This window comes from Dendrobium catenatum, unplaced genomic scaffold (assembly GCF_001605985.2).
Source record: "Dendrobium catenatum unplaced genomic scaffold, ASM160598v2 fragScaff_scaffold_377, whole genome shotgun sequence".
Taxonomy (NCBI): Eukaryota; Viridiplantae; Streptophyta; class Magnoliopsida; order Asparagales; family Orchidaceae; genus Dendrobium; species Dendrobium catenatum.
In genome coordinates this window covers 263991-280287 of record NW_021318839.1, presented here as the reverse complement: position 1 = coordinate 280287, position 16297 = coordinate 263991, and the positions used below count along the sequence as shown (strand labels likewise).

Genomic DNA, 16297 nt, shown 5'->3' with positions numbered 1-16297 from the left:
CAGCGTCAGTCAGCAGTCGGGTAGAACTCCGACATTGGTCGGCTGTCGGGTGGAAGCTCGATGCTGGTCGAGAAGGAGTTTGGTGGTAAGAAAGCTCTCTTCCTTCTCTTCTTGCTTGGGGATCCCCTCTCATGAGAAATAAGGAGTCTATTTATAATTTTATGAGAGTGACATGACTAATAAATAGAAGAAAGATCAAGAGTAAATTGTGAGTTGTTTAAATGGACGACCAATGTTGATTCCCTTGGTCATTAAATGTTTACTGGACATTTGAATGTTTTAATGATATTAGAATTTGACAATATTAGGCTCGTTGGATCCATCTCGTCGAGCCGCTCAATTCGACTATAAGCAAGCCACATTTGGAAACCGTTTAGTAATTCAAATTATGATTTGAACCTTCCAAAGGCGCTTCGGGTATTTGTTTGAACTTATTTGGGCTCGGATCAAGTCAAATTTGGTGTTGTTGGGTTTCTATTTTTGAGACGCTCAATTGGACTATACGTTTGCTTAAATCAGAGTTAGATGGTTTCCATTTTAATTTTTGAAAATTTCAACTTAAATTTGCTTCGAGATTCATGTCCCATAAAAATTATTTGATGATATATCAAATGTAATTGAGATAGGCTTAGAATACTGTTTGGTTGAATTTTGGTTAATTAACTTATGATGGTGTCTTACTATTGTATTCATATGAGTTGTATTATTAGAGGAGCTTAACTTTAAATTTACTTAATTAGAAGATCAACAAGTTATCGTTAAACATTTTTATATAATCATTTAAAATGATACACGACCAAGTTAATCCTCTTTTAATAATTAGCATGTTTGTCTTCATTTGTATACTTGATGGCTTATTTATACACTCAATAGTCAATATGCAAATTATTTCTATATATAGATAACATTTAGATCCTTAATCATAATAAATCCTAAAATATGTAGCAAATAGTTTATCGAGATTTAACAGGATTTACACTATGTAATGCCAAAAAATTTTCAAGATTTAATAGTCTCTGAATTTGATAAATTCTTATTTATAGGATTTACTAAATCTTTCTTGAGTTAAATCCTACATGCAACCAAACAACTCCGAAGTGTAGGGGAGAGATGAGAATGACTTGTTCTTCATCTGTTTAAGTTCGACGGGCAATCCAACGAAGGTGAGATCGAGGGTCATGCCTTTGAATCTTCTTGAAAATGAGAGAGCAAAGATGATAATACCTTAAGAGAATTACAACTAAAACTTTGCTTCATATAAAGTCAAAACAACAATGAAGAAATGACAACGAGGAAAAGGAAATCCTACATAGGCTTAAGGCTCTTGGAAGCACATAAAAAAAATTAGAAAGGAGAGAAATTATGAAGAAAGCATTTATTTATTTATTTTTTGTGTTTCATGTGGGAAAGAAAACTTCTTAATTTTTGTGTTTCATTAAAATTCTCGATTATAATTCTTTTTTAAATAAATTCAGAAATTCTTTATTTTATTAGTTTAATATTTCCGTGTCATCTACTACTCGTCAGAGCCATGGCGATTGCGAGCTTCGTCTCTTCCACCGCCGCCTCCATCGGAAATCCTTCCCTCTTCATCCAAAACCCTAATCCTAAGCCCATCAGTTATATCCTTCTCTCTGATCCTCATCATCACAAAGCCCTCGCCCTTCGCCATCACCGTCGGCCGCCCCAAGCCATAGCACTTCGTTGCTCCTTCGTCGCTACACCTCCATCACCTCAGCCGAACCTTCTTTCAGATTCCACCCGCACAATCTACTCCCTCATGTCCCTCACCCTCTCCGCCGTTCGCCGCCTTTTCGCCGCAGCTGCGGCGGCGGCGGCAGCTCCTACCCCGTCTGAGCTTACTGAGATTCAATCTCTGCGGGGTTGTCTCGCTTGCAGTGTTGGGCCGCTCTTCTTCGCAGCCCTCCGGGACCGGCCAAGTGGGTATTTGAACACTCCGCTGACGGTTGTTGCGTCGGGCATGGGTAAATGGCTTGACATCTACAGTGGCGTCCTTATGGTGCGGGTCCTGCTCAGTTGGTTTCCCAATATCCCGTGGGATCGGCAGCCTCTCTCTGCCATTAGGGATCTCTGCGATCCCTATCTCAACCTTTTCCGCAACATAATACCGCCGATTTTTGACACGTTAGACGTCAGCCCGCTTCTAGCTTTTGCAGTATTAGGCACGCTTGGTTCGATCCTCAAGAGCGCTCGAGGAATGTACTAGGTTTAAGACTTCTGGAATGGATTCGTTCCTTTTCTTGATGATATATGGCTGCAGAATTAGTATTTGGTATATGTCAATTTCTTGAAAAATGAAAATCATCCTTCCATACCTGTTAATGTGTTTTTTTTGGGTTTGTCATTTTTATTTTTAAACTGAGAAACTGTTTGGCTGAGGGATATTTAAGATTTTAAATTTTTAAGATGAATGTTATGTGAATACATTGTTTGCTTTGTTCATAATTATATTGAAAGATGCCAGCATTTTCTTGATTGTTGTTGTTTGGCTTGAAATTTTATGTAGAGTTATACGTGTGGTAAGATTCTTCCCTTATTTTTTACTTATTTGTAAAATATTTAATATTTTCTTAGAATTTAAAATTGGCTAAAGAACAGTTGAAGGCACAGCTAGCAAAATAGAGTTTAGAGTTCGATCTTTTGCAAAATGTACATAATTTACCAAGAGGAGATTACATGACATATAGAAAATTAACAGCACTGAAACAAATGTGAGGTTTTTGATTTATTCGAATATATAATGAAAGATTAGACATTTACTGTACACCAAATCAAGACTCATAGAATTTTAGCAGTATCTTCCATTATTCATAGTTTTTCTTAATTAAAGATGAAGACTTTCATTTTTCATGCTTAACTAGATTTTGCCCTGATTTTATCTTGTATTGTAATGTGAATGGGCTATTATTAGAATGAAGGGGAAAAAAGTGGGGTGGGGGGAGATACCAAATTTTTTTGATACTTCACAACTGGAGAGTTTAATCAGATACTTGACATTTGTTGGAGCAATACATTATCTTAATTATACTTCTCAGATACACTTTATAGTATGTTGAAGTCTTAGATTGCTGCTAGGTTGATTGACTGCAAATTGGTAAATAACATTGAGGCTTATTTGAGAAATATCCTGAAAGGTTATAAGTGTTATCATCCAACCACCAAGAAAACTCTTTTATATGTTGATATTACCTTTGATGAACAAACCTCATCTTCATGGGGAGATTGAAACTGAGGAAGATGAGTAAAGTGAGTTTGCCCCTCTTGACCTTCAAACTCCACTTCAAACCAATCCACATAAACTTAAAATCAAAGTCCAGGAAACTGAGGACAAAGTTATTATGGATAACAGGAGGTATGGGCAAGTGTATTCCAGGTGTACAAATTCAAATTATGCTCTAAAGCATATCCAAGAATCTGAACCATCTCCTAAAATTGAGGCAAACATAAGTATACCAAAAAATCTCTCTTACACCCAATAACCAACTTTGTATCCTTCCATAACCTCTCACATTCACACAAAAAAATTATGGTTACATTAAATGATATTCATATTCCTAATGATTTTTTTGAGACCTTATTTGATGAAAATTTAAAAAGTGCCATGAAAGATGATATGTAGGCCTTGAAGAAGAATAATAAATGGGAAATCACTGACCTACCAGTAGGAAAAAAAATCAGTCGGATGCAAATGGGTGTTCTCTGTGTAATATAAAGTTGATGGTACATTGGAAAAGGTATCAGGCAAGATTAGTGGCGAAATGGTACACTCAGATGTATGACATTGACTACTAGGAAATTTTTGCACCTGTGAGCAAGATGAACACTGTGAGGATACTGCTATCACTAGAAGTTAATTACAAATAGCATCTGGAATAGCTTGATGTCAAAAATGTATTTCTACATGGAGACTTGGAAGAAGAAATATTTCTGTAGATTCCACCAGGATTCACGGAGAAATCTGGGGGTGATAGTGTGTAGGTTAAAAAAGGATTTATATGGGCTAAAATAATCACCTAGAGCTTGATTTGAAAGATTCCCAAAAGTCATGCTACTTAATGGTTTTTGGCAGAGCCAAGAGGATCATACATTATTCTTTAAGCACTCAAACTCAGTAAAAATCATAATTTTATTAGTTTATGTGGATGATATTATCTTGATTGGGAATGATAAAAATGAGAAAGTGATTATGAGGAAAATTTCTTGCCAAAGAATTTGTGATCAAAGATCATAGTAGATTATAATATTTCCTTGGAATTGAAGTGGTTCAGTCCAGCAGAGGAATAGTCATTTCACAGCAAAAATTTATTAATGTTCTTCTTAAATAAACATATAAGGTAAGTTGTAAACTAGGACCAATACCAGTAGAACCAAATCTCAAATTGGGGGAAGGTAAAAGAAAATCTAAATGTAGAGAAGGAAGCTTACTAGAGACTTTGTGGGGAAATTGATCTATCTTTCCCACACTAGACCAAATATAGCGTTTGCTGTTAGCATGGTCAGTCAGTTCATGCAAAATCCAAAGCAGACTCACATGCAAGCTGTAGACAGAATAATGCACTACCTTAAGGGGAACTCGGGTAAATGGATTCTCTTCAAAAGAGATTGTGGAATAATCCCAAAAGCATATACTTATGCAGATTATGCAGGATCACCAGTTGATAGACGATCTATCTTAGGACAATGCACATTATTGGAGAAAACCTTGTTACTTGGAGAAGCAAGAAACATAATGTGATGGCAAAGTCTAGTGCAGAAGCAGAATATAGAGCTATGACTTTGGGAATATGTGAGCTACTATGGATCAAGATGATTCTAGAAGACTCAATGCTCAAGTGGGAATGACTCATGGAGTTACATTGTGACAACAAATCAACAATTAACATAACTCATAGTTCGATTCAACATGATAGGACCAAACACATAGAAGTGGAATGACATATATAAAGAAGAAACTAGATAGTGGTCTTATATGTATCTATCATGTCTCATCAAAAGATCAACTTACAGATATTCTTACTGAAGGAATTGATCATGGTTTAAAATTGCGCAATATGAGGCTCACCTTGAGGCCCGCCTTTGCGCAATTCCAATAAAAAACGCCTCAATGCTTACACCTCGAGTTTTTGTTATAAGGCTCGTGCCTCAACTTGGTTGAGGCCCGCCTCGCCTCACTGGAAAGAGGCTTATGCCTCACGCTACATATATTAAAACTTACATAAATCTTGAAGTAAATGACCGACATTGGACTCTATAGGAGAGGAGGAAGGGGAGAGAGTAGTTCATCATAATGATGATTCAAATGAAGAAACCCCTTAATGATGATAGTGCTGATGACTTATGAGTTCTTATGTGATATGTTATTGCTATTTATTTTTAGAAATTGGAATTATATGTTAATGAAAAGAATACTAGGATTTGGGAAAGATAGAATTTTGAGTTGAACTATATTTCATGTTGTCTTATTATTGGGATATTTTGATTTCGCTTCATATCTTATGCTTTTTTTATGTCTTGTATTATTCACTCATTAGTATATAAAAAATTTATCATTTTATGTTTACGCATTCTTTTAATTTTGAGGCTTACGCCTCGCCTCACGAATGAAAAACGCTTCAATACCCGAATACACAATTTTAAACATTGGAATTAATAACTCTACCTTTCTGGGGCTGATTACCAAGCTGGGAATGACAAATCTGTATCTTTAGTTTGAGAGGGAGTGTTAATCCCAGCCGTCCCTTGGTATTTTGATCCCACAACTAGGATGGGGATCCATGGGATACTCACCTAGATTGTGACGATCTACGTCGTCCCTTGACATTTCGATCCCACGGCTAGGATGTGATCTATGGGAGGCTCACTTAGATTGCGCCGATCTCCTTCCATATTTAGGTGTCTGATTTATGAATGATTATATTAGAGCAATTATGTATGATTACATAATTATTGAGGTATGTCTCCCCCTCCTCCAATCTGATCCCTTCTAAGCTCTGTAGCCCCACCAGAAATCCTCCTCCCACCTATTATATGATCCTCACCATGGTTTTAAGTGACATCATGGTTTTGGATAACCCTGCATCACCCTTCTTACCTCCACCACCAGCTCATCATCTATGCTCCCCAATTAACCTTGGTATCCCGTAAGATCTGTAGTCATTTCATCCCCATGATGACATTAATGCTTCCCAACTCTAATGGAAGGAAGTCCTCTCTCATTTAAACCTCGTATATGATCAGAACCGCTCCTCTACCCGTCTCCACCTTCTTAGTGCCCATAATCATTCCATAACACCCTGTATCCACCAATTTCACCCCCAATTGGTCTACAACCTAATTAGAGATAAAATTGTGGGTCTCCCCATTGTCTATCAACACCGCCACCTCCTTGTCTGCTATTTCTCCTTTCACTTTTATGGTGTAATTTGGAGTGAATCCCACCATTGAGTTTAAGGAGACATCCATCATGTCCAAATATAGCTCTTCCTCTTCTACCGATGCCTCACTCCTACCTCCCTCAACTTCCTCATCATCGCAGACGGTGAGAACCTAGAGAGTTCAGTCCTTATATCTATTCCCCGGTGTATACTTTTCATCACATCTGAAGCACAATCCCTTATCCTTCTTCTTCCACAGCTCCTTCGCAGTGAGCTTCTTGAAATTTCCCCCGACCGCCCCTCCTACAGGCTTCTCCTTTAGGATCTCTCAAAGGCTACATGGTGTTGGTCCCGTTGGTGCTAAAATAGTGGTGATCATCCTGTATGAACCTTATGAGCTACTGCCTCTGGCACCACTCTCTAGGTGTTTTTGGTCCTCCACTGACTCTGCTAGCTCCATAGCCTCTCACAAGTCATGAGACCTCATCACTCTAAATGCTGTCTGGATATCTGATTTGAGCTATGTGGGCTCCAAAAATTTGGCCTCGACCTCCACATGTTGCTTTTTGGGGGTGTTTTAATGGATTAAGTTCCAGGGTAAATTTTGGGAAGGCAGATGAGTTTGTAGAGAAGACACTACCTAGAGATTTCACCCTCATTTTTTGAGGACTTTATGATATGAGTTATGGTTTCCTATAGGCGCAAACCCCTATAGTTAATTACCCCTTCTGATAACGAGAGAGAACTTTCGATTAAGGCTACTTATCAAATGAATATATAGTATCCGTAGATACGTGATATTCAACATATAGTAGCAGCATGGGCTTAGGGATACTTGGAAGTTTGGTTGAAAATTTTAATATTTTAAAATTGAAGTTTCATCATTTTATACTTAAAGCGAATGGTGGAGGAATAGATGATGGACTCGATCAAAATCCCATGGTTCCATCGTCCCGGGTCATTGTGGTCCATGGTCTACTTAATCAGAGGAGGTAGTCGACCCAACCTGATAGAAGGATCCTTGTCGGCAGCCATGAGTTGCGTCGTCCATGGGAATCTTGTAGACCTGGGATGGATGTTTATCTGAGGGGACAAATTTGAATCCACCTTAGCTAATAGAGGGCTTTGTACCCTATCGATTATATCCTATTGATTCAGATATCAAGGATTTGATGCCATTGGGGAGTATACGGGCTCTCGCCATGACTGTAATTTATTGGCGTCATTTGGCGGCAAACCGCTCGGTTCAGAGGGCCTCGGTCTTAACTGTTTACCTGCGGTGCCATTTGGCGACAAAACCCGTGCCATGTCCTTACTGACAAGAGACTGTTTGAGAATGAATCTTAGTGATATTCTCGATTAGATATTAGCTCTATGTGAGTTGAAGTAATTTTCAGATCTGTCAACCTTAACAAATTATTATGGAGGGTGGATGGATTTTGTGCTTTAAGTGGTTGATGATTAATTTCAATTTTAAATATTTGGGATTTCTAAATTTTTTAGAGTTTTGGATATTTAATTTTTGAATCTTATAGGTATTTGGGTGGTATTTGAATAGTTGGAATTAACCCCTTAAGGTTGAGATCTACGTTCAACACGGCCATCATCGGGGTGTATGAGGTCATTGCATTTGAGGATTGAATATTGTTCGATGATTCTATCAACTTGTTGACAAAGGATCGGGTCCATAGGCTTTATGCACATGTGAATGAGTTTTCTTGATTATTGACCTTGAAGGCCTTATAGGAATGCATAAAATAAATATCCCGGTCGATGCTACGATCTTATATTTGTTCGATGGATCGAGCCATGTCGACTCCATTTGTCAGCATAGAAGGATCGGGCTCGAACTTGAGTTTATTTATTAACCCGTGCAACATCCCTAGACGTCGCGTGTGTACCCATAACACGCTCGCCGGGGCCCATGCGAATATTTGATTGCATATGCACTTCTTTATGTCTATGTGTATACATTTGTAGTGCATGTGTGGGGGCATTTTCAGGAACATTTAACGTTGATCTACTGTGCGAATGATCAACATTCAGGTATGCCCCAATACTCTATGTAGATGCTCGTAGATGCCTTCTGTCTGCTCGTATGAGTGTTGCAGATTCGGTGACGTGGCGTAGCACTACGGTCATTTGCCCATTTCATATAGGAAAATTGTCGTGTACTACTTGTTGCTTTATGCCGAAGGATTATAGTGCACTAATGAATCTCCTGCTAGTTATTCGGAGATAACTGCATTCACATGCCTTTGTTTGTGGTTCTTGCTTTACATACAAATCTTCTAGCGCCGGTCACATGAATTTCTATTTACTGTAGTTATTATGCATTTTGTTTGTAGTTGACACACCGGGCGTACAACGAATCTTCTATGATAGCTTGTATTTGATGTATTCACTTTGTATTTTGCCTATGAACAATAGATTGAGTGTACAATGGGTCTTCTACAGCGGCCTGTAAGAACACACATGCTTGTATCCTTTTGTTGCACTTGTTGTATATCCAATTCCCTCTTCTTGTAGGGGATAGGTATATTCATTGGCCATTGTACTTCTGCAGGTTGTACGAGTATTGCAGCGATTGTTGTATACTTATGTATTCATCTATAGAGAATGTTATCAACTGCAGGCAACGTTCACTTGTTGTATAATTATTTGTTTAAGGGTACTTATCTTTGCATTTTCGATTCATTAGTAGAGGGTAAAGTCCTTTAATCATAAAAAGGCTTACTCGAGCCACTTTTCATGCTAATAAATAAATCCATCAATTAAAATCAATTCAATCAAGTAAAACTTACATGTGTTAGATATGCTTCTTTCAGTTAGACGGAATCTTGTAAATAAGGATGGTTATGTCGTGGATTTAAGACTCTTAATGATGATGTATTAGTACCTCTGAAGCGTAAGCTACCATGCTTCTTGGCTTTGAAAAATTATTAAAGTTGGTAGTCCAAACCATCTTCCAAAAAAACTAGTTAATATCATTCTCAAAAGCTCATTTTTGCTATACATTCATCGATTTGTTTGGGATGCTTGAAGGGCGGCAATGCCCTTGAATGTTACTCAGTCAAAGAGCTTTAATGTTGGTAGGCTAATTCTGCTGGTATATCTGGGATGAAAACCAATAATATCTTGACTTGATCTACCTCCATCCCACAAATCATTCAACATTAATCAGCTTCAAACCTAAATGTTAAATTTACATCTAAAATTAACCTAAACATCCTCCTTAATCAAGAGTGTTTTCTTACAAGTGAGAGGAATTAACTATGGGGTCTTACTTTTATGGGAGGTCATATATAAGTAATCCTTGTTTAAGATCAGATATTTGGTTAAAATAAATATAACTACATCAATAAAATTATTTGCAAGTTCCTATATTCTCAAATGGGCTCAAGCAGGTGGTTTTTCTCAAGTTGTCAGTTCTAGGGACCCCCTAGGGAAGGTTTCTGTCTCTGTACTTTGTTAGAAGGCTTGAGGCTTCATATATATATGTTGGATATGTCTTTCATCTATATATAAATCATGAATGTCATTTTGCATTTGTATCTTAGGCCGTTAACGATATTGGTTCATTTCCTGCCCTATCCACATGTATTTTAAGAATAAAAAATAATTTGAAAAGTATGCAAAATTTTTTTTCCTTATATGAAGAGGGCATGCAGTTGACAAATTATTATTATTACAATGATTTTGAATTTTTAGGATGTAGCTACAAATAATTAGACATGTCATGCTAGTTAAGTTGAAAAATCTATCTTTCAAAGTAAACTCATTTAGAGAAAATGCAATTGGAAAATATACGTAGCAATAAAATATGGATTTTTATCCAACAATGGGTGAAACGTATATGTAATGCTTTAATCATATTCAGATTCGTACTTAGTGAATGGTTGGATGTGATGCTTAGAAACAAATAGGATTATAAGTTTAATATTAGAATTATACACTTCAGGTGCATTAAGCTTCACACTTGTAATTTTAAAACGTCTTAAGGTAACTTCACTTGAGAAAAATGAATGTGAAGTTTTAAAATTATGGGGATATAATGAATATATGATGCTTTGTAAAAAAAAGTGTAATGAATGAAAGCAAATCTCTATCTTTTGATAATTTATATATAAGCTCAGTATTAAGGAATAATAGAAATAGGGATATATGAATGTATGCAATTATGTATGTGTGTGTGTGTGTGTGTGTGTGTATACATAATAGCTAAGACAAGAGGTAAGAGATTTAGAGACATTGATCAAATTACATTTATTAGAAGCGAATATAATAGGGTCTAAGTTTAAGATGAAGATATCGAGGATATGTAGAAATGCTTCTTTGAAAAATCATGAAATATGTTTTTTAAGAAAATTATTAACAAATTCATGAGATTTATTATTGATTGATTCAAAAAAATAAAATGAAGTTAACTTTGAAGAAGGGATCTAGATAAGATACATATTGAAATTTGGAGAATTATGAGGGATGCTATGATGGTTTGGTTAGTACAAATTTTTATTGGATTTTGAATATTAAAGAGATGCCAATTGAATGTAGAATTATTTTGGTGCCAATATTCAAGGACAAAGGAGATGTTTAAGAGTATGTTGACCTTAGGGGAATTAAACTTATGAGGAGTACTGTGAAGCTATTACAGATAGTGATGAATATGCACTTAGAAAAAAGTATGTTAATTTTAGAGAACTAGTTTAAAGATGTTAGATATGTGTATAATCGGGCATTGAGTTATGGAGGGGCAAAAGAGTTTCTAATTGCAATCTGATAATATCAAAGATCAACATTGAGTCAATATCTTTTTTTTTTATTCGTTATAGAGATCTTTACAAAAGATATTTGAATTAAGATGTCTTGGTGTGTTGTTCTAATTGGTGAGATATCCGTTGAAATACATGGGAAGTTAGAACAATTGAAAAAAATATTTAGAAGATAAAGGGTTTGGAATTATTAGAATCAAGACATAGAATATGTAATTTTGTCTGTTGGTTATTAATTATTATTAGAAAAGAGTGTGATACCAGACTTGATAGGTCTAAGTATATTGGATCTAGTATATAGAAGTTTGGATATATATGATGAGGGTATTACTTTTAGAGTTGAGATTAGATTGTTAAAATGAAGAAGCGTCTTAGGAGTTTGTCCATAAGAAGATATCATCGATGCTATCTAGTAATTCTTGGATCGGTGATGTTGTATGGATCTAAGTGTTTGACATTAAAAGTAGTCATTGATATCTAAGTTTTGCTTGTTGGAAATAAAATAATGAGGACAATATATGAGAAATAAATCTGGGAAGGATAAATTAATAAAATTTTATATTAGAGGAATAACATGAGTGACATATTTCAAAATTTTAATCGAAATAGGCTTGTGTGGATTATCTGATTATATATGTATTACGAAGACTAGAAAATGCACCCATTATATGTAGATAAAATTAGTTTTGGAGGATTGGGAAGGAAAATTGTTTGACCTAAGCTAACATGGATAGAAGTTCTTCAAAATATTTGTGAGAAATTGGATTAATGTGTTAGACAACACAATGAATGGAAAATGAGGATTAAAAAAATTGATCCCAGATAGTTGGGATAAGATTAATGATGATGATTTTTATTTCCTAAACAAAGCAAAAGGTAAATGTTTAGGCATGCTAATACAAAATGAAGTTCTGGAAAAATTAACCTTGAGAGACCTCTTGAATGTTAAATGATGCAATTTTCTTTTCTTGTTGCCATTGACGGCTGCATTTCAGTTATATCTTTGTTGAAACTTGAAAGCTGAGTTGAGGTCAACAGCTTTATAATTTCCACCATTGACCCATCTGACTCATGATTTGTATAGCTTCTATTAGTCTTGAGTCTTGACAATATGATGATCATGTCTTCTGCTGATTCTATGTCCCCTTTTTGTTCAGTATGTTATCCATTTCTCTCCATCTTCAATGAAACATATTTTTTTGAGTTCAGTTTTGATTTATTTTGATGCACTATGCATATATACTTACTATTTGTAATTTGACGTTTGAGTAATCATGCAGATGATTTGAGGAACTATCGAATTTCACAGAATTACATAAACGGCTATATGAAGGAAAACCAAGAAAGAATACTATGATTGTCAACTCAAAGTATCTTATTTATTAGAAAACTAGCCATATAAAACTTAGCAGCATCCAGCTCATAGTGTGGCGTTTATTATATTGTAATGTTATTACATACCCAATAATGACACATTACATTAGAATATTTCTTGTTTATCAACAATTTCTTATGTCTTTGATGAAATATATAAAGGAGCTGGGTACATTTCTCAATTTGAAATGCATCCATCCAATCTACTTTGGATTATTTGGAATGACTTCACTATTTCAAAATCTCTATGGCTTTGAAAAGTAATCCCAACCATCCATTTGAAGACCATGTTTGAAATTAATTTTATTTCCTATTTTTTCCATTCATATTACCAACTTTTTTGACATGAACCCAATTAATCCTCTTTCAAGTTAGGCCAAGCTGTGCTAAACCCTTTTGTTTTATTTCTTAAAATTATTTATCAGCATGTAACTTGATATTTAAGAGATTGAATGGCTGTCCAGATAACCGCAACTCAAGTTCCAAAAGATTGTATGATTTATGTTAATCCTGCCTTACATGGTTCAAGAGTTCAAGGATATATAAATAATAATACATTTCAGGAGATCGGTAAACAGTGGGTTAGATTGTACTGCTTTTGTACCAATGCACATACATCTCAATCTATAGCTTCCATCGTGGACCTATATAACTAGGTACTTTGTTGTTTGCCAAAATAACTTGTTTCAAGGCCACAAAGTCTTTTAATTGTCTGAAGAAATTTTTGTTAGGGATTTTTGTGCTTTTTTTTTTGTCAAATTCAAGATGATTTGTTTGCAATTGTCAAAAGGTTTTCATTCCATTCATAGTTTGATGCCTCACACTAATGCTTATTGTATTCTGCCACAGGATACGCATAGCAAGTATAATTATAGACAGAGGCAGGGCCCGTGATGTAGTTTACCTCAGAAAATATGCTCAAGGATGCTCGAGTAGCTTCAAAAGTTCAATCTGAAAAGTTGCTATAAAATTTAATTTGAGTTGATTTGATCGATACTTCTAGTACAATGCCTTCCAATTTGTGCAATAACAATAGATTTAGCAGCGCCTTGTTTTCTAACATGCTCAAAATGATTAACTAATGCTACGTGTGTCCTCAACCTCAGCTGTTGTTGTTTTGTGCTTATAAATTGGAACTGTTTGACGTGTGATCATCATTTTTTCTCAAGTTTCATATTGCATGGGAAAACTTTACTTACGATTGTGAGTGTATGATGCTTATTAGGGAGTGATATTCGGAAATCATTATATTAGGAGTCTATAATTTGGGAAATTATGTATTTATATTCCCTTTGTTAGATTTATTCAATCTTTTGCTTTTTTTTTTTCTATTGTGGTCATTATATATGCGTATTAATAAACTTATAGACATCATCAGTCCGAACGAGATCATCTAATTCTCTTCTCACAACATGGTATCAAAGCACAAGAAAAGGTTGTTGATCCGCTTCAGTAACTTGTTTGTTGCCTTATGGTCCACTCAAATTCATCCCTAGCCCCATCTGCACATTCAAAATCTAAGGCCCCAATTACATCGACTCACCTCCTACAATCCTTCATGTGCTTGATCTCCACGACCCAAGCCCTATTGCTCACTCCTACTTGTAACTATTGGTTCATGATCTACGCACTGGTATCCCTTGCTGCATTATTGCTGTTGCTTTTGTGCTAGGCACTTGCGATCTTGTTGCACTGTGACTAATTGCATTAGGGCTTGCATTCACAGTGTATGTTTGCTCATGCCATGCCATATCACAAATTCCACTTTGTTTATGTTGTCTTGCATGTTGTCTTGCATCTTGTTGCACTGTGACTAATTACATTAGGGCTTCTCTTGTTTCATACACTTGGTTAGAAAATATTAGAAATGATCTTTCTTTATTAGATTTAAATGAGATTTTGACTTTTAATAGGACACAATGGAGAAAAAGGATTCATGTAGCCAGCCCCACATAGTGGGATAAAGGCTTGATGTTGTTTTTGTTGTTGTTGTTGATTTACTATCTTTTTCTTTCTCTCTTGCATGATATCATGAGCTCCCCATCTCATCTTCATGATGCTAATCATGGTTGAGGCTGACAAAGTCGTGGCTATCATAACCATCCAAATCTCTTTATTTCTAGTACATATTGCAATTGTACTAATCATCTTCCTAAATAGTGTTGAAAAAATTTATGATTATCTTTTGACAATCTGATATGCATCAATAGATAACTCTAGGGTATTGTACTCATCAAAGTTTTGCTCTATTACTATCTTTCAAGATGAAAATGATCAACTCATTTCAATAGGAGAAGAATTCTCTCTATTTCTCAGGGCATATATGATGAGGACATCAGGACGTTTATCACCAGAAGCATCGGAGATCGACGACTACGATTAGGAGCATGTATTTTTGATATATTTCATGTATTAGCTTATTTTATTTCAAGTTGGACGTTTGTACCCTTGCTTATGTTTTGTTTTGAGTTGTAGCCCTGAGGGCATTTCAGTCTCTTCTTTTATCTTTGAGGCCTATATATAAGGCCCTTAGTCTTGTATTAGGTTTAATGCTTGTTTAATAAAAATATTCTTGGTTTTCTTTTTGAGAGCTTGTGAGTTCTTGAGTGGTGAAGTCCAAAGTGTGGGCAAAAGTAACACCAACCGGTCATCGGAAGTGTCCCCGGCTCGTGGTTCGACTCCTCCCTTGCTTCAAACTGCCAACCATCTCTTCTTCTTGCTTCAAACCACCGGCCACCCCCTTCCCCACCAAGCCACCAGCCCAATCCTAGTCTACCCTCCTCCTACAGCCGACCCTTAACCACCCTTCCATTCATATAGCCTTCGGCCTAGCCCACAAACCCGTCCTCTTCTCCCTACCCTTCTCATAGCAGCCGACCACACCTCCTTGGCCCTCTTGATGATGATTTCAATCATCATTATTACATGCCTAAATTAGTCTAAATGATTTGGGAAAGATTTTAATTCAATTTGAAATTCAAATTTGAATTTTAATTACTTTCCTAAATTAACCAAGCTAAATTAGGAAAGTTCCTAAAATTAAGTCTAATTTAATTTTAAATTAGATTTGATTTCTTTATCATTTTCCTAAATTGGATTAAAGAATTAAGAAACTTTAAATTCCCTTACAATTCTCTCTCTTCCCCCCATATATGCTCCCCCCTTAACCCTCTCCTCCTCTCTTTCTACTTCCATTATCCCTCCTTTGAATTTGAGATTTAAATTTCAAAATTCAAACCCCCTTTCCTATTTTACTAAATCTGAAATTAATTTCAGAATTTAGTTGCTTGGCCATATTCCAAACCCTGACCCTAACTTTGCAAAACCAACCCCTCCCCTCCCTTGGCCGCCCCTCTCTCCTTCTTCCTCCCCCTTGGATTTTCTTCTTTCATTAGTTGTTCTCTAAGAGAAGAAGAAGAAGACAATCATTCCTCCCTGACTTTCTTACTAGTGCTCGGGCGATCCCTAGCGTGACCACGGATTCGACTACGACCCGCAAGGTTTAGTGGATATTCTTCAATCCTTTTTCTTCGACCTCAATTTGGACGTTGACGACTCTGTTGAAGATTACGCCAATCACATTTTATTCACCTTGGCACCTTCTATTGAAGAACATCTACCCTCCGGACATTGGCGAATCACTGAACGTCCACCCGCGTCTCCCCTTCCGGCTAACTTTCAGTCTATCACTTGTGGTGGCATCATTAGGTTTGCTGAGATTCTCTTTCCGCTAAGACCTTTCAAAGAGCGTAAGTG

The 16297-nt window shown here is 36.1% G+C and overlaps 1 protein-coding gene across 3 annotated transcripts; it reads left to right on the top strand.

The window, feature by feature from the left end:
• Positions 1-1506: 1506 nt before the first annotated feature.
• On the top strand, positions 1507-15131 carry LOC110098224 (ylmG homolog protein 1-2, chloroplastic). Of its 3 annotated transcripts, none has more exons than XM_020824969.2 (2): positions 1507-2293; positions 14858-15131. In XM_020824969.2, exon 1 carries the CDS (start codon positions 1532-1534, stop codon positions 2225-2227), a length of 696 nt encoding a protein of 231 aa, XP_020680628.1. In that variant the 5' UTR covers positions 1507-1531; the 3' UTR covers positions 2228-2293; positions 14858-15131. The 3 variants fall into 3 exon arrangements, with proteins under 3 accessions (XP_020680628.1, XP_020680627.1, XP_020680629.1); XM_020824968.2 differs by lacking the exon at positions 14858-15131 and adding an exon at positions 13391-13698; XM_020824970.2 differs by lacking the exon at positions 14858-15131 and adding an exon at positions 12448-12757.
• The last annotated feature ends 1166 nt before the right edge of the window (positions 15132-16297 follow it).

What these genes read in the sequence shown, in the direction of transcription:
- LOC110098224 (XM_020824969.2), top strand. Translation starts at nt 1,532, where the DNA reads ATGGCGATTGCGAGCTTCGTCTCTTCCACCGCCGCCTCCATCGGAAAT.